Below are 24193 nucleotides of genomic sequence, written 5' to 3'. Positions count from 1 at the left end.
TGTAGTATCTGACATCAAGCATTTCAAAAAGGGCAGGGTCTGGTCTCAGCCATCCTTTCACCCTCCAGCTCACTCCCCCCTCACGGTGGTGGAAAGAATATTTGGGTCAGTGTTTTATTTTCACCTAGAACAAAGAAGAGAGAAAAGCACAGCACGGAAACAGGCCCTATGGCCCTCGAAACCCGTGCCAATCATGATGCCCTAACTAAACTAAAAAAAACCCTTGGCCCTTACTCGGTCCGTATCCCTCCATTCCCTTCCTATTCATATACCCATCCAGATGCCTCTTAAATGTTGCTAATGTGCCAGTTTCCTCCACCACCTCTGGCAGCGCGTTCCAGGCACCCACCACTCTGCGTGAAAAATTTCCCCGCACATCTCCATTAAACTTTCCCCCTTGTAATTGACATTTTCACCCTTGGAAAAAGCCTCTGGCTATTCACCCTGTCTCTCATAATTTTGTAGACCTCCATCAGGTCTCCCCTCAGGTCTTTCCAGTAAAAACAATCCCAGTTTATTCAACCTCTCAAAGTCAACACCCTTGAGACCAGGCAATATCCTGGTGAACCTTCTTTACAGTCTCTTCAAAGCTTCCATGACCAGAACTGCACGCAGTCCTCCAAATGCGGCCAAACCAAGCAAATCATGTTGTAGCTTCTTTGCGGGACACAGGGGAATACTTCTCCTCCTCCTAATCCCACAAATGTATCCTCCCTGCTCCCGCTCTTCATGATAAGCAGGGTGATGGGAGGGGTGGGGCAGTTAAAATAGCCCTCGAGCTGACCATTCCCAATTTTAACCAACTCATTAAAGCAGGAGGCAAGAGCATACATCCAATGCGAGCAGAAGTCTATTTGACATATGCATGTCAAGTCATGCATGATGTTGTCATCGGGATTCAACTGCCATTTTAACTCAATGGTCAGGATGGGATTTTGAGTTGGTATGATAGAGATTCCAAGCCAAGGAGAGGTTCAAATAGGATTTTTAAAACTTTCTTTGTGGGGCTAGGAGGAGCAGGAGTACTCCCCTGTGTCCCACAAAGAAAACCTAGCTACAACATCATGTGCCAACTCTTGTACCCAATGCCCTGGCTGATGAAGGCAAGCATCCCATATGCCGTCTTAATCACCTTGGCCACCTACGTTGCCACTTTTAGGGAACTGTGGACCTGCACACCAAGGTCCCTCTGCATGTTAATGTTCCTAAGGGTTCTGCCATTTACAGTATAATTCACACCTAAATTTGATCCTCCAAAATGCATCACCTCGCATTTGTCCGGATTAAACTCCATCTGCCGTTTCTGTGCCCAAGTCTCCAACCTATCTATATTCTGTTGTATATAGAATAGAAATTTGCCAATAAATTGCCAGTGAATGCTTTTACACCTACAAACCCGACTACAACAAGAAAAAGTGAATTACCTGTGCTTGGTTCTAGCTTTTTCAGGGAATGTGCCCAGTTTAGCGGGACTTTGAGTATCTTTGAGCTGTAGTAATGGAAAAGTTAGATAAAATTATTAACTGTGTCTCAGTACTGTCCCTATTTGTCTCACATCCATCCTAACCCCATGCCTCTGAAAATGACTCCAATGTGGCCTGGTTGAAAGCAATGTTTGTGCTAATCAGAACACCCACTCCGTGAAACATTTATTCCACATCCATTTCTTGAAGAGGAAGCAGAATCTGTGGGTAGTCTTTTTTTTCCAAAGTATTCCCCCAGAAAGCAGACCTCCCAAGCCTTGTGCCATAATTTTTAAACATTCAATTCCTGCTAACCTACTCGCACTCATTCAGTGGAGCTCTGATTTCATGTTAAGGATTCATTGTTAGCTGTTGCTTAAATTTGAGAGTCATTTTTATTCTAGAATTGTGGCTATCAACCACTGAACTATTGTAATTAATTCAGATCTGCCTCTTAATGGTCATACTTGAGGCTGCAAAATAGGTTTCCATTAAATCACACATCCTGGGGTGACCTGGACTAACCATACTGTGGCTACCAGAGCAAGTCAAAGATTAGGAATCCTATGGTGCGTAACTCACCTCTTGGCTCCCCAAAGTCTGTCCACCATCTACAAGGCACAAATCAGGTGTGTAATGGAATACTCTGCATTTGCCTGGATGAATGCAGCTCCAGTAACACTCAAGAAGCTCGAAATTGTCCAGGACAAGGCAGCCCACTTGACTGCTACTCCTTCCACAAACTTTCAATCCCTCTACCACCAACGAATAGTGGCAGCTGTGTATACCATCTACAAGGTACACTGCAGGAACTCATTAGGGTTCCTTAGGCAGCACCTTCCAAACCCATGACCATTACCATCTAGTAGGACAAGGGCAGCAGATACCTGGGAACACCACCACCTGGAGGTTCCCCTCCAAGCTACTTACCATCCTGATTTGGAAATATATCGCCGTTCTTTCACTGTCACTGGGTCAAAATCCTGAAATTCACTCCCTAACAGCACTGTGAGTGTGCCTATGCCACTTGGAATGCAGATGTTCAAGAAGGCAGCTCACCGCCAACTTCTGAAGGGCAATTAGACATGGACAATAAATGCTGGCTTGGCCAGCGAAGCCCACATCCCATAAATGAATAAAAATGTAGAAGAACTTTGCTTTAGGCAGCACGGACAGCTAACTGGGATATCATTGAATTTTGTGGACTGTTGTAGAATAAAATTCCAGTCAGAGCAAGTGTCTTAAATCATGAGAACTGTGCCCCAACTGAAATTTTAGCTTCAATGGTGTCCAGCTCCAACCTGCCATGACTTTGCCTTGTTGGTTTGGATGTAATCAGGGCTTTGCTCTTATGAAATATCACTTGTGATCATCAATAAATTAAAAATGATTTTTTCCTATATCTTTCTCCTCTAGATCTCGAGAGATTTCCAACTGAGGAGCGTCAGACTGTGGAGGTGAGGTTAGGAGTGGGTGCGATGCTCCTCTGTGCTGCACCTCCACATTTCCCAGGTAATTCCACGCACACACCTATCAGTCCATTACATGAACACTTAGGCATCCCAATTTTACTTCCATTTCCTTACCTATACCATCCTCTGCCCCTTCCCCTGAAGGCATTATGTCCTTCCCGGTGTATAACATGGTTGTTACGGACAGGGAGGGATCTGTTCAAGCTGCACTAATTTTCCTCTCACCACCCATCCGCAAACAGAAAGAGAGTTTTGATTTTTTTTTAATAAGCGGTGCAGCTTCCCAACCATTTGGCTTTTGTGTGACCCCAGTTTCTACGAATAACCCCACAGCAAACTCAAGGTAGCATGAACTCAAAGGATTAGTATATCTCACACTTGCGAAAACTACAAAAAGGAGGGTCCGCAACTTCCCTGTCTGCACACAGTAAAGAGAAAGATAGACTAAAGAGGTTTGAGCAAGACAGAGACGGCAGAGAAAGTAAATACTGGTTGGCTTAAACTCCAGAATCCAGAATTGAAGCCCCAGAAGGAATTCTTTCATGGGGGTCAATGGGTTGAAAACCGATGTTGTAAAATTTACTTTTCCGGTGATGCTGACTTCGCAAGATGAAATAGGCAAGCAGAGATTAATCAAATTTTGTAGACGATAGTGCAAAACTTCTAGCCAAGTTAGGGGAGATCGACCAATTCTTCAGCCAAGCCCATGGCCACTGTTATTGTTTCCTGTATTTCAATAAAAAAAACATGTTTTAACAACCCTTTGTAATCTGAAATTTATTCTCCCTGCTCCCACTTTTCATGATACCGCAGGGTGATGCGAGGGGTGGGGCAGTTAAAATAGTCCTCGAGCTGACCATTCCCAATTTTAACCTGCTCATTGAAGCAGGAGGCAAGAGTATAGATCCAATGCGAGCAGAAGTCTATTTGACACATACATGTCAGGTCATGCATGTTGTTGTCATCGGGATTCAACTGCTATTTTAACTCAATAGTCAGGATGGGATTTTGAGTTGATTTGATAGAGATTCCAAGCCAAGGAGAGGTTCAAATAGGATTTTTAAAACTTTCTTTGTGGGGTTAGGAGGAAGAGGAATTTTCCCCTGTGTCCCACAAAGAAAACCTGGGCCTCCGTGAGTGTGAACATGCCACTGAGCTGCACCCTCCATCTCCATCATGAATTCTGGATTGCATGGATTACACGAAGATATTATTGAATGGAGAAGAAAGAGGAGGGGAATATTGAGGGAGAGGACCGAAATGGATAGGCAGGTTAGGTGGATTGGCCATGGTAAATACACAGGGTTATGGGGATAGGGCAAAGGGGGAGGAGTGGGGGGAGGGGGTTTGCCTGGGTTGGATACTCTTTCGGAGAGTCATTGCAGACCTGAGCCGATGGCCTCTTTCTGCACTGTAGGGATTCAAAGGTTCTATGGATAGAGAGATTAGCTGTGGAGGCCAATCTCCATTCAACACAAGGAGATGCAGCAACAGCCTGAATCAGTTGCTTCGTTCTTGCAGACTCTTGTTTTCTGCCCACATCCTGAGGGACACTCAATTTATGAATGTCTTAAAGATGAAAGGCTGCATGAAACCTGCTGGCAATCAAGCTGTGCATCTCTGGCACTCAACCAACTGAGATCCCTCTTTTATGTGCTTGTGGATGAGGTCATGTGTTTTCTTTGAAGTCCCCCATCTTCAGACTCCTCGGAGAGAATCGCTCACATTTCCCTCTGGTCCCAGATTATCTTCCCTGACCAGCTGACATATAACAAAGGGCTGGGATTTATCTTGTACTTGTCAAACATCAGGAACAACAGGTCCGCTGCCTCTTCAAAATCTTTACCCTCGGATACAGTATAAGCGAGTGGATGCGTGAAGCTTCTCTATTTAAACTCTCTGTTTCTGTCAGTCACCAAGAGAGTGAAAGCTGCATTTCAGATGAACACTTACTTACAACATATGGCAAAGCAGCTGCCAACATCTCAATCAAACCTGCTGGAAGTGGAATGGAGCAGTGTTAAGTTAATTCCCTGAAGACCCTCTTCTCCTTATTTCTTTGAATGTTGGTTGTACCAAAGAGAAGAGCATTTGTACGATGCATATCTCTCACCACCTTGTGGCTGTTAACAGTTACTACGTGGGAAACATTCTGGAACCATCCAAGGGTTTTCATATCTCTTCCCACACCTGCAGATTCAAGAATAACATGTGATGCGCACGGCACTGCAATATTTTCCAGAATTTGCTTGGAATGGCCAAGTGCAATGACTGGGAAAGACTCCCAATGTCCTACAAATGCTTTCAGTGGAGGCTCCGAGAATCTGAAAATTTGATGGTGTATCACTATTGCTGAAAGCACCCAGAGTTAGGGCTGAGCACATGTGCTTAATGAGTGAGACTTAAATACCACCTGAGTTACACTATCACACAATGCTGAGATCTACAGCACAGTGGCTGCACTGCTGCCTCACAGCACCAGGGACCTGGGTTCAGTTCCGGCCTTGGGTGACTGTCTTTGTGGAGTTTGCACTTTCTCGCCGGATCTATGTGGGTTTCCTCCGGATGCTCCGGATTCCTCCCACAGTCCAAGTATGTGCAGGGTAGGTGTATTGACCATGCTAAATTGCCCCTTGGTGTCCAAAGATGTGTAGGTTAGAGGGATTAGTGGAGTAAATGTGTAGGTTTCGGGGATAGGGTGGGAGATGGGCCTGGATAAGATGCTCTTTTGGGGAGCCAGTGCAGGCTCAATGGGCCAAATGGCCGCCTTCTGCACTGTAAGAGTTCGACGATTCTATTCTGCCTTTTAAACTCCAACTGATATTCCTCATAGTGCTCTCTTGGTCACATTGTCTAATTAGTGTGTTCACTTTTCTCCTTTTCCTGAGTCCTCTTGCATTCTATCCACGATATCAATAAACATTCAGCATTACTCCCTGTCCTTGAAACTCTGCTGAACCCTTCATAGGGGTATTCTCAACTGTCCCCTGGGGAGGATGCTATCAGGTATCCACAGACCTTTATCACATTGGATGCTTGTCTTTGCCTCCTTCCTCTGTCTATTCCTTCATTCAACCAGCTGCTTTCTTATTTCCCACTGAGAGATGCATAATATTCCCCTACTGGCTTTCTCAGGTAATTGCTTCCCAATGGACTCAACCTAGAATCTCCACATATATTTCCAATCACCTGTTTATTGTTCTGTATTCTGAGGATTCTGTTAGCCTTAATGCAGGACTCTTCCTAGTTTTCTTAATGAAGTAATTTGTATATTTTGAAATAAGAACAGAATTGAGAGGTAGACAGAATTTCCCCCTTTCCAATGGAGAACTAAGTATCCATTCCTTCGCTGTCATTGGGTCAAAATCCTGGAACTCCTTCCTTAGCAGCACTGGTTAATTAATGTGTTAATAACAAAAGTGAATGAAACTGTAGCTTGCTTGAGTGTTTCTGACATGTCACACAACTAAAATGAAGTTATAATGATTTTATTTGTTAGTCCCTGATCTATGGAGCCCATACATTTAACTTGCAAGAATCCTGGTTGAGTGATTCTTTCCTGTCCCAGTCTGTTCCATTGAGCATTCACCTTCCTTTGGCCTTGACCTGAGGATAGAAAACAAAGCTAAACTGTACTGAAAAAAAAACAGAGCATTAGCCTTTCAGCGGGGACATTTCTGGAACGTAAGCTTTGACTTTGAGATGCTGACAGAAGTACCATAGTTTCTCAGTACTTTCTGTTCTTAGCGAGTGTCTGAATGGGGCTGTGTTAGAATGAGTTAGATTGTCACCTTACTCCCTCGAACTTCAGTCTGAATGGAGACCTCACCACTCAGGGTGTGGAAAAGGGGATTGGAATTGCCTTTCCTCATTCACAATCATTTTAAGACCCCCAACACGGGCAAGTGAGCCATGAGGATATCAGCCCTTGGAAATGAAACTTCTGTACTTGTGTAGAAAAAGGACTTGGATTTATATGGGGTGGGATTCTTCCAAAAAAATTCTAAATGTGGAATTCGTGTAAAAACTAGGGTAAATCTCACTGGATGTTTCAGCGGGACTTTCAAAATGAATCTTCCACATGATGCACTGAGCGCTTTAGCATGAATCATGCTAAAAATCAGTGCGTGGGGCCTATTCCCACTGGAGAAGCTGGCAGCGTAGCGCTGAGCAGGCCACTGACAGATTGGAGCATACGCAGTAGCCCCACACTGCCGGCTGTTCATCCAGCAGAAGGAATTCTTCAGTTGCAAGCAATAAAAATAACTTACTCCATAAATCAAAGAAAAAGGTTTAATAAAGAAAATTCATTACTCCAACACTTGAGGCCACCCCCTGGGCCATACAAGCTCCCCACAATTCCCATCTGCTTTTATTTATACTGGGTCAGCTGATCCTCACAGCATGTTACCATTGGTTACATTATAACAGATCCAATGTTATCATTGGTTACATTCTAACAGATTCCCCTTTTTCTCTTTCAAATTAATTTAAGACAACCATCCTCCAGTATTCTTAACAACTTTCCAGTACCTGCACCCCTTTTAGTAAAATGGATTTGTTTTACTAACAATTGTAGATTTACACCAACCCAGTTGAGCTTTGAAACTTCCTTGTTTTCCAGCATTTGTTTAATGCTGGCCAAATCAATTCTCAGTCGCTTTTCTGTTACACTTTGTTTCAAGTGAACATTGTTCATATAACACTCAATTGGTACTTTCTTTCCTGACGTTGCCATGAAAAATAACTCTGTTAATGTGTCAGACAAATCCCCATATCCCCATATTTACTTCCTCCACTAACGCTAAGGTTTCCGCAATGTACTTTTGAATGCCCTTTTTATTTTCTTTGCTTCCCAGGCCAAGGGGCAACATTTTCCTCCCTTACCCACCAAGAATATTATGAATCCGGCACCGCTTAAATGTCCATCTGGTAGATTGGCATGTGAAGCATCACTAAACACAACTAATGTCATGTCTTCCGATTCTCCTCGTGCTGGGAATTCAATTACACATTCCTCTAATTTTAGCTTTTTTAAAGTTCTATTCGCCTGCAAGATCTCTCTGACTGGAGCGCGTCTCAACTTATTACTTAGCTCTAGGACATTATAGCTCTCATCCGGTCTTATCTGTGCGCGTAGCCAATTTAACTGTTCTGTCATACCCCTCAACAATTCTGTTTTTTTCCATTGGCCAGTTCCTCTTTTCTCATCGACCTTTCTCTGGTGATGCTGTCTAGATATACCTTTTGATTAATCATTATCCCGGATTTGCTTTGTCAGGTATCAAGACCGAGATATTGATAAGCACCAGCTGCTTGACTCCCTACTTTAAATCCTATCTTTAGCCCATTAATTACCCTTTTTCAAACTCCCCCGTGCCACCCCAAAGGAAATCATCAATGTGCATCACAAAAATTCCAGCCAATTTTCCTTCAGATTTCCAATGGAACATTGCAGGATCTGCTTTTAACTGTACACAGCCAGTTTTCAGCAATACAGATCATACCGAAAAATACCAAACCCTTGATGCATCACTTAATCCATATACGCATTTGTTCTGTTTCCACGACTGCCCCTGTCTGTGTCTTATCTGCTTCTTCGGGTGGCTTCAAAAAATACTTTTCTTTGAAATGTTTTGTATCACTTTCCCTGCTGTGGGTGAATCTACCCTAAGGTCTCTCCTCTCCAAGTGCTCCTCATACCCACTGACTACCATCTAGGTTTTGCTTTATAAGTCCTGTCTTGCAAAACTTTCTCTGAGCAAACCCATCAATGGGACAAAGCAAGCTGCCCTTCATCTGGTACCTCGGTGTACACCCCAAACTCTTTCCAACTGTCCAAATCTTTGTTTGGCCTCTCTCACTTCCACAAGCTCCATTTTATTGGCAGCCACCAACACTTCCCTATCATGGGGACTTCTACTCCTATTACTGTCATTGGTTTGATTCCTAGCCTTCCTCATTAAACTCCGGCCTCTACTGCCTTGTCTGTCCCTGTCAGAGCTACTACTCTCCGACCACTGTTCTCTGTTAACATAACTTCGGTCACAGATTCGTGACTTTTTCCTGGGTTCACAAGTGCTCACTGAGTCATTCTCAGAACTTAAATCTTGCTTTTTTGGCTTCTATCTTTCCACCCCATTTTCCCAAGCTATAGCTTTTGCTTTTTGCCCTTGCTCTTGGATATTGAGCAAGTGTTTATATTATCCTGAGGCTTTTCTTGCACTGATTATTGTGGCACCCCTCCACTCACTTGACCCTTCAGGTATGTACGATACCACTGTGCCCACTTTGAATAACTGAACCATTGAAGTAACAGCTTCATCCCCTGCCTCACTGTTACTTAGCTGATCATCCGATTCCCTCTCATCTGTAGGTGTCTGATCATCATAGCTGATCAAGGTGTGTGTATGTGAGGTACAAGGTGCTTCCTATATTTCTACATCTTGTTTAGATGCTTCAAATGCATAATCAATTCTCACTACCCTGAGGAGTGGGGTCGCACTGTCTGCTTATCGTGTTGTAGTATAACTACCTTGCCATCTGTCCCTATCACTTTCCCTTTGCACTCTTAGGCCCTCTCTTTTATAGTAGATCATATCACCTTTTTCGAAAAGTACCCCTGATGTTTCCTCCTGTATACCAACTGGTACGGACTATAGCCCCCCACCATTTGTAATAAATTTTCGCATGCACTGCCCAAGCTACTGCAATCTGCAATTTACAGCCTGGTTGATCTGCCAAAATTTTATGCAGCATATCATCTATAACTGTGTGATTCCTTCCACAGACACCATGCTGAATGGGCTTTCTACTGCAGTGTGCATTATTGCAATATTTAAACTTTCACATATCTTGAAATTCATCATTTGCAAATTCACTCCCATTGTCCGTCAAGAATTTAGACGGTGCCCTCAACTCTGTTCCAATCCAGTGGGTCATAATTTTATCTATAATATTTTTATCTTTGCTGTAAATCACTGCAGATATGCTACTTCTCATGTCCAAGAAGTGCAACAAATAGACGCCTTTGTCTTTATCCCATATCTTCAGATCCATCGCCACTGCATCGTTGAAATCCTGGGCTAATGGTAGACTCACGACTGGACGTGGCGATGTCCTATATTTCATGCAAATTTCATACCGGGCTGACATTTGCTCTATGAGATCATTATAGCCTTTGTCCATCACACCTGCATCCTACAACAGTGTTCCCAGTCTCTCTGACGCTAAGTGAGCAAACTGCTTATGAAGTTCCAAAATAATCACCTTTTTGCCCAACATGCTGTTGTGAGTAAGTGACACTAATGCGTCATGAATCCTTTGGTCCGATAATTTTGGTTCGCTTAAGGGAAGACAATAATGGCCCAACCTTGTAGGTCTACACTCTTTCCAAGTACCACAGCTTTATCATGTTTCAAATGGATGGTCATCTGGGCTTTTTTAAAATTGCAGACCTGTTTAATAACAAAGGTATGTCACTGGAAACAACATCTGTACTTATGAATAAGCTGATTCCTGCAATCCTACAGGGAAGTACCACCCTTTTGGAAGACGTTAAAATATTGTCATCTCCAAATTGTAAACAGGTGGAACTACCATATTATTTCACTCTTTATGATCTAGAGACCCTAAATAACTATTTAGCCAATGTTGGCCACAGACAGTGGATGTACATCCACTATCCAGAACAGCACAGTTGAAAGAGTCTATCATCAGGATATTCATTATAGGGCTCAACCTTTCTGTGGCCAATACAATGTCTTCATTGTCCTTATCTTTCTCACTGTCGGTTTCTACGTATTTTGTGTCACGTGTAGTTTCAAAGACAGGATTTCTTCTTTTCGGACAGTTTACTACATAGTGATATGCATTGGAAACAGCGATTTACAATCCCATTAGCATTTTTTAGATTTAAATGTCTTTTATCACTTTCCCCTGTGTGTCTTCTTTCCCCATTATCAATTTGGTTATATCCGGTTTCAACATCAGGTCTGTTTTAGAGTAACCGTCTCTGTTTAAGGGCCTTTGTGTACCATTTGGTCTGGCACGCAGCTGAGCTACCATTGACTCCTCCATTCTGGGTGCTGCGGCATTCTGATCTGGATTGAAAAAGGTGGCGGGGAACAATTGTTTCCTGAAAAGCTTTTATAATGATGCTGTCATTTGATCAAAGAGGGGCTCTGTTCCCTTTAATTCCAGTCATTACTAGAAGACTATCGATCCGCAACAGATGTACATAGTCCAACAACTTAAAGGCCAACACTGTATCTGGAATCTCCAAATTAAATTTCATTAACCTGTTGTGGCCCCTATCAAAATCCATGATATACTCTTCCATGGACTGGACGGGTTGCCTTCTAATCTTGTTAAACATCACCCATCCCATAATTCTCCAAAAACTCGTCATTTTGGTAAAACTTATCTAGATATGGCAGCAAAAGTTTTTAACCTTGTTCCTTATTTAGGGTATCTGCAGTCCACTCAGAAAACACCTTGCTCCTTATCTTCTAATCGGAAGTGACAATGCTAAGGCCATACCTTACTTTCTTTTCAGTATTGAGGTGACAAGAGTCCACATTTCCACCTCTGCCTTCCATTCCTGATATGGTTCGGCATCTGAAAAGCCAGGGGGACAATCAAACAATGTCAGTTCACTTCTACCTTCTGCCATAGTTGTATTCTGAATCTGTAGCACTTCTTCAAAAACAAACATCAAGTTAAGATGGGTTTTCTTCTGCTACCAGTGTTCATCCAGCAGAAAGAAATCTTCAGTTGCAAGCACTAAAAAAAACTTCAGAAAGTAAATCAAAGAAAAAGGTTTAATAAAGAAACGTCATTACTCCAACACTTTGAGACCACATCCTGGGCCATACGAGCTCCCCACAATTCCCATCTGCTTCTTATTTATGCTGGGTCTGCTGGTCAGCTGACCATCACATAATTTTGTCATTGGTTGCATTGTCTGCCAGGTCAGCTGACCCTCATAGCATGTTATCATCGGTTACATTATAACAGATCCAGTGTTATTATTGGTTACATTCAAACACTGGCCTCCCGATTGCTGGCCAGCTCCACGACTCCCCCATCACTGGCCATGCAAACCCCCCACCATCCAATCGTTGAGCTCCCAGATGTGTCTGTGTCTGCCCCCCGGCAGCCCAAGCGCTGGCCTCCCTCTCTCTGTCACTAGGGAGAGTGGTAGTGGGAACCCCACCAATCTCTTCTACCCCCCCCCCCCCCCCCCCCCCCCCCGCCATTCCACCCCTGTGGGCATTGCCACTTTGCCCCTTGGGCAGTGCTGGGGGGGCCACGGTGGCACTGCCAAGCTGGCAATGCTCAGGGGGCACTCCCCCTTACCCCCGACCCCCTTGGGGGCCTCCCTGGCTCCCCTTCACACAAATGAGCATTAGAATAATTTATTCAGCTCCCCACCGATTTCTGGCGCGGAGCTGAAATCTGGCAGCCGGAAACGCACAGATGCCGTGGTGCCCTGCAGGAAACCCGCTACACGGCTTCCCCTTAAGTCTCGCCCCCATGGTGTCTTTCACATTTTCAGAGCATCCAAAAGCATTTTATGACCAATGAACTACTTCTGAGGTGTAGTCTCTGTGGTAACCTAGGAAAAATTGCAGTCAGTTCATGCACGAATGAACCATGATTGACTCTGCAGCTGGGATTTTCCAGCTCTTTCCCCCCCCACCCCCCCAATCGCCCTGGTGGGATTTCCAGCCGCTAATGCGACAAGTCGTCGGCAACTGGCAGAACCTTCCAGTCGCTGCAGAGTCTACGGCTTCTGCATGGCTCACCTGCTCTGCCACTAGGGAACCCGCAACGAGGGGGTGGGGGTCGACTTCAGCAGGACTGGAAAAACCTGCCAGTGGAAAGTATTGGAATATCCCCCTTACAAGTGGGTCCTTGGCTATAAAACTCTTGAGATTTCATTAGGTCATGAAAGGTGCAAAATGATTTCAGATCTTCCTTTTCCTAATGAAAAGATTCCTTCTAATTAATACCCCCTAGTAAAAATGTAACGCATTGATGCCACATTTAGAATGTACCTCATTGTAGGGTCCAGTGTAGGAAAATAAAAGCTGCAGTGAACCCTTTACATGATTCAACTGAGCCTGATGTTGACAAAGCGTGGACACGTGTTCAATTCACCCAGTGCTGACATTTATCAACACAAACGTTTGTAAAACTGTTTCTCGAGCCGCATTTTGTTCAGAGTGTTTTAACTGGGACGTCCATTTTTCACCAAACCCTGGGCTAACCACAGGGAATGATTTTCTGCCCTGCAGATGACCTCACCTATCGCTGGCTTCTGAACGAGTTCCCCAAGTTCATCATGTCCGGCAGACGCCGTTTTGTTTCTCAAACGACCGGGAATCTGTACATTGCCAAAGTGGAAGAGGCTGACATGGGCAACTATTCCTGCATCGTTACGAGCCCGTCCATTTCCAAAAGTGTTTTCAGCAAGTACATCCCTCTCATCCCTCAGACGGACGGTGAGAATTCTCATGTTTTGTAAGCGCTAAGACTCTGAATCGTTTTGCTTTTCAAGGGGGTAGAAAGAAATGATTTAAGTGTCTGGATGGGATTTATTTCAGGCCACCCGGGAAAAAGATTTTGAGCCAAATTTGGAAATCACTCCTTAAAGGATATTATTTAGAACAGAGCCAATGAGTTTAGTTATAGGCCACAGGAATTCACAATCACGGTGCAGAATTTTGCGTGTAGTGGGAATTTGCTCATGTGCATAAATAAATAAATGTCATTATAAGATAGTCACCAAAAAAGGCAATAAGGAATTCAGAAGAAACTCCTTTACCCAAAGAGTGATGAGATAGTGGAACCTACTATCACAGGGAACAGTTGAAGTGAAGTACAGTTGCACTTAAGGGAAGATTAGACTAATAATGAGGGATTTGATTTGATTTATTATTGTCACATGAATTGGGATACAGTGAAAAGTATTGTCTCTTGCAGAAAAACATACTGTTCATAGATTATTCAGAGGAGAAAGAAAGGAGAGGGTGCAGGATATAGTGTTACAGTCACATATGGGGTGTAGAGAAAGATTAGCTTAATATAAGGTAGATCGATTCAGAAGTCTGATGGCAACAGAGAAGGTGCTGTTCTTAGAACATAGAACATAGAACAGTACAGCACAGAACAGGCCCTTCGGCCCACGATGTTGTGCCGAGCTTTATCTGAAACCAAGATCAAGCTATCCCACTCCCTATCATCCTGGTCATTCTTGAGTCAGCTGGTACGTGATCTCAGACTTTTTTATCTTTCTCCCGACGGAAGAAGGTGGAAAAGAGTATGTCCGGGTTGCGTGGGGTCCTTGATTATGCTGGCAAAGGGAATAGAGGGTTACGATGGCAGATTTAGACAATGATAGGGGGAAGCTGGAGTTCAGCATAAACACCCACTGGATGGTCCTAAATGACCTCTACCTGTCTCATTAGCCTTACGTTAATATGAAATTCCTGTCGGACATTCATTGCTCTGATAACTTTGGGCAAGCATCCCTGGCTCAGAGTTCCACACAAGCTAATCAGATTTTACATGCTGGAGATTGAAGGAGTCTTACTAGCAGAATATCAGAGTTCTTCATTTCCAGGTTTTCCCACCTTTCATCCGTCTTCTGCCACCTCTCCTTAATTCTCTGACTCGTGCAGGGTGCTTGATTTTTCCAGTCACCAAGTATGGGTCCATAACAGGTCACGAGGAGGGCATTGCAGATTGCAGCTTTTGCCTGCACTTGCCATGCCCATACATGGAGGCCGCCTGGCAAGGGTTACCTGTCCACAACCCAGAGCAAGGGAACCCCCTCGCGGATAGCTGTAGCCCTCTGTTCAGAGCCGCTGACTACGTACAGCCTGAACTACAGGCCCATATGGAAAAGCTGGCCATGTGAAGAGTGCAGATTCTTGGTGGCTTGGTTTCACAGGAAAGGTTCGTAACTGCTGATTTGTCCAAGCATAAAAGTGGATCTTGTTCAAGACGAGGCTTTGAAGCCCTTGTTATCAGCCAGATATGAAGCTCACAGTGGGAGCCAGAAGGAGAAACACTGCCAGTGATTTGCATTATTCACTGCCCTTGCTAATCAGTAGGTACTGAGGCCAAATTTGCTCTGCCAACCCATGGTGTCACTGGGGCGAGCCTAATGGGTGCAAACTGCAGATAGAAACTGAAATCCTCCTGATGTTGTGTCTCAGCTACTCACTGGTTAAACTTGCTGTGTCATCAGAGAGCCAAATAGCACTTTTGTTGCAATTGTGAGTAAATGGTGATTGAAACTGAAGTCAGTATAACACCTTGGGAGGTTTCATAATGATGTGGGTTAGTCCTGCTGTTCATTATTGTGCACAGTTCTGGGTGGCACACCATAGGAAGGATGTGAACACATTGTAGAGAGTGCAAAAGAGGTTCACAAGAATCATTCCAGGGATGAGAAACTTCAGTTATGAAGATGGATTGAAGAGGTTGGGATTGTTCTCCTTGGAGAGAAGAAGGCTAAGAGGGGATTTGATAGAGATGCTCAAAATCATGAGGGTGCTGACCAGAGTAGATAGGGAGAAACAGTTCCTGCTTGTCAAAGGATCAGGAACAAACTTTAAGTGATTTGCTAATGAAATAAATGTGATTTAAGAAAAACCTTTTGCACATAACAAATGGTTTGGGTCTGGAATGCGCTGCCTGGAAGTGTGGTGGAGGCAGGTTCAATTGAGGCATCCAAGAGAGTATTAGATTATTACTTGAATAGAAACAGTGTGCAGGGGTATGGGGGAAACGGCTGCAGAGTGGTTAGAGAGCTGGTGCAGATTTGATGGGCCAAATGGCCTCCTCTGTAATGTAACAATTCTGTGATTGCGAGTTAAATTAACTCAAGTTAAATTTCTTGATTTCAATCCCAGCTGTGGCGAAAAGGTATCCGGCTGACATCAGAGTGAAGTTCAGTGATACCCAAATCCTGATGGGTCAGAATCTAACTCTTGAATGCTTTGCACTTGGAAAGTAAGTATGAGGAGTTTCAGAGTAGTGCAATCCACTCTCGCTATAAACTATTCTTCTCTCACTTGCAGATATTCATGAAGCATCAAACCTCAATGGGAACAGAAGTAGACCCATTCAGACCCTTGAACTTACTCAGCCATTTAGTTAGGTCATGGTTGATTTGTACCAGAGCAACATTTGCCTGTTTAATCTATATCGTGAAGTACCTTGTTAATATCAAACATATCTCAGTCTGAAAATTTCATTCAACCCACATCCTTCTGTGAGGAGAATTCCAGATTTGTACAAGTATCTATGGGATGATTCACTAATGTGCTTTAGGGAAGATTCGCTGCTGTCCTTACCTGATCTGGCCTTCATGTGTCTTCAGGCCCACAGCAATGTGGTTGGCTTTTAAGTGCCCTCAGAATGGCTTATCAAACCACTCAGTTGTATCAAACTGCTATGAAGTCTAAAAGGAATGAAACCCAACAAACCACTTGGCATCAACCCAGGTACCGGAAAAGACAATGGCACACCCAGCCCTGTCGACCCTGCAAAGTCTTCCATACTAACACCTCTTTTGATTTGATTTATTATTGTCACACACATTAGTATACAGTGAAATGTATTGTTTCTTGCATGCTATACAGACAAAGCATACCACACATAGAGAAGGAAATGAGAGAGTGCAGAATGTAGTGTTACACTCATAGCTAGGATGTAGAGAAAGATCAACTTAATACGAAGTAAGTCCATTCTAAAGTCTGATGGCATCAGGGAAGAAGCTGTTCTTGAGCCAGTTGGTACGTGTCCTCAGACTTTTTATGTTTTTCCCAACGGATGAAGGTGGAAGAAAGTATGTCCGGGGTGCATGGGGTCCTTGATTATGCTGGCTACTTTTCCGAGGCAGCGGGAACTGTAGACAGAGTCAATGGGTGGGAGGCTGGTTTGTGCCAAAATTGGCAGAGCTGTCTCACAGACTAGTCAAGTAACAGCCTGACATAATCATGCTGACAGAATCATACCTTCCAGGTAATGTCCCAGACACCATCATCACTATTCCTGGGTGTGTCCTGTCTCATCGACAGGACAGACCCAACTGAGGTGGTGACACAGTGGTATGCAGTTGAGAGGATGTTGCCCTGGGAGTCCTCAACATCGACTCTAGACCCTATGAAGTATCATGGCATCAAGTCAAACACGGGCAAGGAAACCTCCTTCTGATTAGCATGTACTATGCCACTCATCCCCCATCCCCAACTCCCTCCCATTCCCCCCTCAGCTGATGAATCAGTATTTTTCCATGTTGAACACTCTGGAAGAGGGTGGTAAGGATGCAGAAGTGGGTGACTTCAATATCCATCACCAAGAGTGGCTCGGTAGCAGCATTACTGACCGAGCTGGCCGGGCCCTAAAGAACATAGCTGCTAGACTGGGTCTGCAGCAGGTGGTGAGGGAACCAACAAAAGGGAGAAACATACCTGATCTCATCCTCACCAACCTGCCAGCTGCAGATGTAACAAGTCATGACAGTATCGGTAGGAGTGACCACAGCACAATTGTTGTGGAGATGAGTCTCATCGTCACATTGATGCCCCCCACCACCCCAAATTATGCTATGTGACACTACACTACGATTGTGCTAAACAGGAAAAAAATGAACAAATCTTGCAACTCAAAACTGGGCATCAATGAGGCGCTGTGGGCCATCATCAGCAGCAGAATTGTACTCAACCATAATCTATAACCCCCCCTGGCCCGGCATATCCCCCACTCTATCATCACCATCAAGCCAGGGGATCAACCCTGGTTCAATGGAGAGTGCAGGAGGGCATGTCAGGAGCAACACCAGGCATACCTAAAAATGAAGTGTCAACCTGGTACAGCTACAACACCGGAGTACCTGAGTGGAAGCAGCAAGTGATAGGCAGAGCTAAGTGACCCCCCCAAACTAAGGGTTCAGACATAAGCTCTTCAATATTGCCACGTCCAGTCATGAATGATGGTGGGCCATTAAATAACTACTAGAAGGAGGAGGCTCCACTAATATCCCCATCCTCAGTGATGGAGGAGCCCAAGCACAAAAGACAAGGCTGAAGTATTTACAAACACTTTCTGCCAATGGTGTGGAGTGGATGATCCTTCTTGGCTTCCTCATAAGGTCCCCAGTATCACAGATGCCAATCTTTAGCCAATCTGATTCACCACACATGATATCAGGAAATGCTGAAAGCACTGGAAATTGCTAAGCCTGTGGCCCTTAGTGTTCTGGCTCATGCTCCAGAACACCTCGCACCTCTAGCCAAGCTGGTCCTGTATAACTACAACACAGACATCTATCCAGCAATGTGGAAAATGGCTCGGGTATACCCTGTCCACTATAAGCAGGACAAATCCAATCTGGTTAATTGCCACCCCATCAGTCTATTCTCGATCATCAGCAAAGTGATGGAAATCGTTGCCAACCATGCTTTCAAGCAGCACTTAACATACAATAACCTGCTGACTGACGCACAGTTTGGGTTCTATCTGGGACACTCAGTTCCTGACGTCATTACAGTCTTGGTGCAAACCATGGACAAAGGAGCTGAGCTCAAGTGGCAAGTCAATGACTAATTACAGAGAATAATTATACAAGTCTAGTTTTTACCCTGGTTTAGATGAACTCACTGAGTGCTGATTTGGAAATTTACACAGCCACATTGTGGTTCACATCGCTTCAGCTCGGCACTTCCCAGTCTGGGGTGGCACAGTGGTTAACACTGTTGCCTCACAGTGCCAGGGACCCGGGTTCAATTCCCGGCTTTGGTCACTGTCTTTGTGGAGTCTGCATGTTCTCCCCATGTCTGTGTGAGTTTCCTCCGGGTGCTCCGGTTTCCTCTTTTCCTCCTACAGTCCAAAAGACATACTGGTTAGGTGCGTTGGCCCTCAGTGTACCTGAACAGGTGTCGGAGTGTGGCGACGAGAGGATTTTCACAGTAACTTCATTGCAGTGTTAATGTAAGCCGACTTGTGACACTAATAAATAAACTTTAAAGGATATACTCTGTAAAATGCTCGTCATTCTGAGAGCACTTACGCCTTGGTGTGTTTTGGGAGTTCTGCCATCTCCACTTCACCGTGGAGAATGTGCTGTGTAAAGGGCCCATCCCTCCCTGTGGCTGCAAATTAAACAAAGCATCATTGAAGTTTGAGGTTAGGCCTCTGATGTTTAGATTGACATGGGCCATATTTGGCTTTGTTTTTCTTGGTTTGAATTTTGATCTATGGCGATCATGCACAAATCTGTTCTCACCTCCCCCCCCTCTCCTCCCCTCCTCTCTCCCCTCTCTCCCCCCCCCTCCTCTCTCCCCCTCACTCTCTTCCCCCTCACTCTCTTCCCCACCTCACTCTCTTCCCCCCTCACTCTCTTCCCCCTCACTCTCTTCCCCCCTCACTCTCTTTCCCCCTCACTCTCTTCCCCCCTCACTCTCTTCCCCCCTCACTCTCTTCCCCCTCACTCTCTCCCACCTCACTCTCTTCCCCCTCACTCTCTTCCCCCTCACTCTCTTCCCACCTCACTCTCTTCCCCCTCACTCTCTTCCCCCCTCACTCTCTTCCCCCCTCACTCTCTTCCCCCCTCACTCTCTTCCCCCCTCACTCTCTTCCCCCTCACTCTCTTCCCCCTCACTCTCTTCCCCCTCACTCTCTTCCCCCTCACTCTCTTCCCCCCTCACTCTCTTCCCCCCTCACTCTCTTCCCCCCTCACTCTCTTCCCCCTCTCTCTCTCCCTCCTCCTCTCTCTCCTCCCCCTCTCTCCTCCCCCGTCTCTCTGTCTCCTCCCCCCTCCCTGTCTCCTCCCCCCTCTGTCTCCTCCACTCGCGCGCTCTCTCTCTCTCCTCCCCTCTCTCTCTCTCCTCCCCATCCCCCCACTCTCTCTCCTCACCTTGTCTCTCTCCTCCCCCTCTCTCTCTCTCTCTCTCCTCCCCCTCTCTTTCTCCTCCCCCTCTCTATCTCTCCTCCCCCCTCTCTCCTCCCCCTCTCTCCTCCCCCCTCTCTCTCCTCCCCCCTCTCTCTCTCTCTCCATCCCCCTCTCTCTCTATCTCTCTCTCTCTTCCCCCCTCTTTCTGTCTCTATTCCCATCTACCTCCTGTTCCCTCCAACCCCTCTTTGTCTTCCTTCAGCCCACTTCCTCAGATCCAGTGGAGGAAGGTGGAAGGAAGTTTGCCGAGCAGTGCTGAGGTGCTCAACTTCAACTCGGTCCTCAGACTAACAAACATCCAGCCCGAGGATGAAGGTGTTTATGTGTGTGAAGCAAAAAATTCCAAAGGACGTGATCGTGTTGAGGGACGGCTCACCGTACACGGTAAAGAAACCCATCCTCCAATTCTCTAAACTTTCTGAGACCGAGGGACTGCTCTTCTTGTTAGGGAGCAGATCAGAAACGCCAAGATATTTTATACAGTTAGCTGAGACCCTAATCTTTGTATTTGATTTTGGCAGTAGGGTGAACATAAGGTGTTTCACACCAGGTAAGATGCAATTGACCCACTAAGAAGCTTTTATCAAAACAAACTTTGTTTAAGAACACAGTTAGACTATAACAAAAAGAATTAGCATAACATTTGCAATTAAAATACTTAAACACGACAAAGTATAATTCTTAACAGCTAGCTATCTCTATTGTTCCAATTTAAAACAAATCCCCATAGACATACACCCTTTTTCAGAATTAGTTAGCACAAAAACAAGTATGCTCACTGGGGCTAGATTTCCAGCCTCCTAACAGTAACAATACAGTGCTACCAGATCCAGACAAAATGGAATGCACAGAACTGCTACAACAGATCCTGCACAAGAACATGGCTCAAATACATCCCTTAAAGGCACAGTATCGTCACATTCTGAACAAGTTGTGCTAATCTGTTACAAATCACCGACTGGACTTTAGCCGCTACATGAGACTATTTCCAGACATTGCAGTTTGGAGTGGATGCCAGATCCTTAGAGGAGGTACAGAGGAGATTTACTGAACTGATATCTGGGATGATGGATATAATTTATGTGGAAAGACTAGAGAAGCTGGTGCTATTCTCCATCAAGCAGAAAAAGCTAAGAGGAGATTTAGTTGAGGTGCTGAAAATTGTGATCATTTTGAAGAAAGTAGAAAGAAACTGTTTTCACTGGTGGGAAGGTTGGTAACCCAAGGATTCAGTGATATGGTTAAGCGGTAAGGGGGTTGGTTTCTACATTGACGACCAGGAGAATTCCTCTTAAATTTGTCCCTTACCACCTCTGTATGGCACATTGTGGCCTCAACCAGTTAAGATGTACATCATGAGCCTTGAATCAGTTAACAACACCTTACCAATCGTATCAGAGCTTCTGTTTCATTACATTTCTGAGGAGACTTAATCTTGACGTGTTTTGTTATCCTGCTATATAGTTGAAAAGAAGAAGTGATCATAGCCCTGCTCAGTAGGCAGTGAGTGGGCTTTTAAACTCACCAATTGGACTCAGCCACTGATTCCACATAGCGATCCTGAGAGGTCTGATATTAAACTGTTTGTCAGAGCAGGTCTGAGACTGCCAGAAACTGGCGTATAGCCCTTTAAATATGTACACCAGGCTCTGATGCCATCAGGGTCCAGAAGAAGCCCAGAAAGGAAAGTCTTTTGACTTGGACTGTGAGGCCAGGAGGAACAGGAGCTTTGCTAGGCCCAACAAGGAAGTGAATCCCATCCTCCCTCCTCGCCATTGCTGATAACAAGGCCATGCCTTATCATCTCACCCTGATCTACCTGACAGTCCTTTGTTCATGTCCCTGACAGCAGCCTCCTTCTGCATCTTCCTCTAAACTGCCAGAAGACTGACTGGAGTTGTGCTGCTGAGGACAGGTGCCCACGCCCAACTCCTGTTCTTGACTTCTGACAGTGGTGCTATCTGAACCACCTTACCTTTTAGATGGGCATAAAAGATCCAATGACACTTTTAAATGATAAGTTCTCCCAATAGTGTCCTCACAAGTATTTATTACCCCAGCCAATACACCGGAAGGATATTATCTGGCCCTATATCAGAAAGCTATTTGTCAAAAATTGCTGTGCGTATATTGGCTGCTGTATTTCCTAAACCACGACAATGACTATATTTCAAAATTACTTTGGTGGGTGTAAAGCACTTTGGAGCGTCCAGAGATGGTGAAAGGCAGCAAAATAAATGCAGGTCTGTCAAAATTGTCAGTGTTGGTGTAAATTGAAAGGGTTTTGCATTAAATATAGGAATTAGGAGCAGAAGTAGGCAAATTCAGCCTGCTCCACCATTCATTCATAAAGCTAGAATATTTGTGTAAGACGTCCCCTACGATTCTAGCAGTGTCACTAACTTGCAACAAGAGGCACTGTGGCTTTAAGAAGAATTTGTCTCTTCATTGAGAAAAACAAGCACCTTAAAAGTTGACATTTGTCGAGGTTCATTATCTCCAATAGAAACTATCAAACGTTTGCATCTCTGAGAGGCAATTACTTGATTGCCTGAAGGAGAGGATTTTAGATGCAATTAAAGTGGTGAAAAAAGAGGGTTGCTCTTTCAGCGACCTTTTTCCAAGTTGCCACTTGCTGTTTTCATTCATTAGTGGATTCTACGTTCTTCACAGAAATTGAACAAAGAACACTGAGGATAAAAGTGGCAGAAAGGTGCTAGTTATTAGCTGTCATGGTGATTCGTATTATAAAAGGATTCCTTCTGGTTTTCTTCATACGTTTGGACAGCTTTAAAATTGAAGACTTTTGTAATTGTTCCTTTGACTTTTTGAGTTCTCATTCTCATCCCTGTGTTGGGTATTCTCCACGTATGACCATATGAATTAGGAGCAGAAGTAGGCCACTCGGCCCTTCGAGCCTGCACTGCCATTCAATGGCTGATTGGATTGTGGCCTCAATTCCACATTCCTGCCTATAACCTTTGACTCCCTTGTTAGTCAGGAATCTATCTAGCTTTGCCTTAAAAATATTCAGTGACCCTGCCCTCCACCGCTCTCCAGGAAAGTGAGTTCCAAAGTTTCCCTCTGAGAGAAAGAAATTCTTCTCATCTCCATCTTAACTGGGAGACCCTTTATTTTTAAACTAGGTCCCCTAGATTTGTCTTTCCCACAAGGGGAAACATCCTTTCAGTATCTATCCTGTCCGGTCCCCTTAGGATCTTATATGTTTCACCTCTCATAGAATCCCTATAGTGCAGAAGGAGGCTATTCAGCCCATCGAGTCTACACCGACCACAATTCCACCTAGGCCCTATTCCCGTAACCCCACACATTGACCCTGCTAATCCCCCTGACACTAAGGGGCAATTTAGCATGACCAATCAACCTAACCTGCACATCTTTGGACTGTGGGAGGAAACCGGAGCACCCAGAGGAAACCCATGCAGACACGGGGAGAATGTGCAAACTCCACACAGACAGTGACCCAAGCTGGGAATTGAACCCGGGTCTCTGGCGCTGTGAGGCAGCAGTGCTAACCACTATGCCACCATGCCGCCCAAAATTCTTCCAAATTCCAATGGATACAGACCCAATCTATTCAACCTCTCCTCAGAAGATAATCCCCCTCACGCCTTTTCATCCCAGGTGTCAGTCCAGTTAGCCAATGAGGACTGTTTTACTTTCAGCAGAAGACTCGTCCTTTGAGTCTATGGATAAATCTAGAAGGGACACTTTTTTATCCAAGTGTATGGACTTCCAGAGGCGGGTGAAAGTGTTAGCTGGATAACTCTGGGGAAATTAGTGACTGAGGGGCCTATGAGATATAGAAATATCATTGTTTTTAACTGTTTAGCAGATCTTAAATTTGAGATTGTATAACCTAGCTCTTAGTGATGTGCACTTACAATAACCCCTTCAGTGTCAATTGAGTTTACCTGTTGTATACAAAGAATCTCCTGGAGCTAAAGCAACTTTTGTTGTTACAGCTGCCAGTAACTCAGAGCAGTTGCTGATGAGTTCACAAGGTGAGGTGCAGTCAGCTAGGTCATCTATCCACAAGGAGGCATTGTGATAGGAGGCTGTAGGTGAAGATTTTGGTGGAATAGACTTCCCACTTGAGTTCTCTGCTTTTGGTGTATACAGGCTGGGCAGATAGTACAGAAATGTCTTTGTATCTTCTCATCAATATGAAAAAAATAATTAGCAAGTTTGCGGATGACACGAAGATGGCTGGACTTGCGGATAACGATGAGCATTGTTGGGCAATACAGCAGGATATAGATAAGCTG

The 24193-nt window shown here is 44.7% G+C and overlaps 1 protein-coding gene across 1 annotated transcript in view; it reads left to right on the top strand.

Moving 5' to 3' along the window:
• The window catches only part of cntn1b (contactin 1b), a 748714-nt gene that overhangs the window by 353041 nt on the left and 371480 nt on the right, over positions 1 to 24193 (top strand). The window contains exons 7-10 of the mRNA XM_078220219.1: positions 2880 to 2975; positions 13237 to 13443; positions 15862 to 15961; positions 20107 to 20288. Of these exons, the coding sequence (XP_078076345.1) occupies positions 2880 to 2975; positions 13237 to 13443; positions 15862 to 15961; positions 20107 to 20288 (585 nt within the window). The remainder of the gene's footprint in view (positions 1 to 2879; positions 2976 to 13236; positions 13444 to 15861; positions 15962 to 20106; positions 20289 to 24193) is intronic.

This window comes from Mustelus asterias, chromosome 9 (genome assembly GCF_964213995.1).
Source record: "Mustelus asterias chromosome 9, sMusAst1.hap1.1, whole genome shotgun sequence".
NCBI classification, from domain to species: domain Eukaryota; kingdom Metazoa; phylum Chordata; class Chondrichthyes; order Carcharhiniformes; family Triakidae; genus Mustelus; species Mustelus asterias.
The sequence above is the reverse complement of the archived record's forward strand: the minus strand, read 5'-3'. Positions and strand labels throughout refer to the sequence as shown.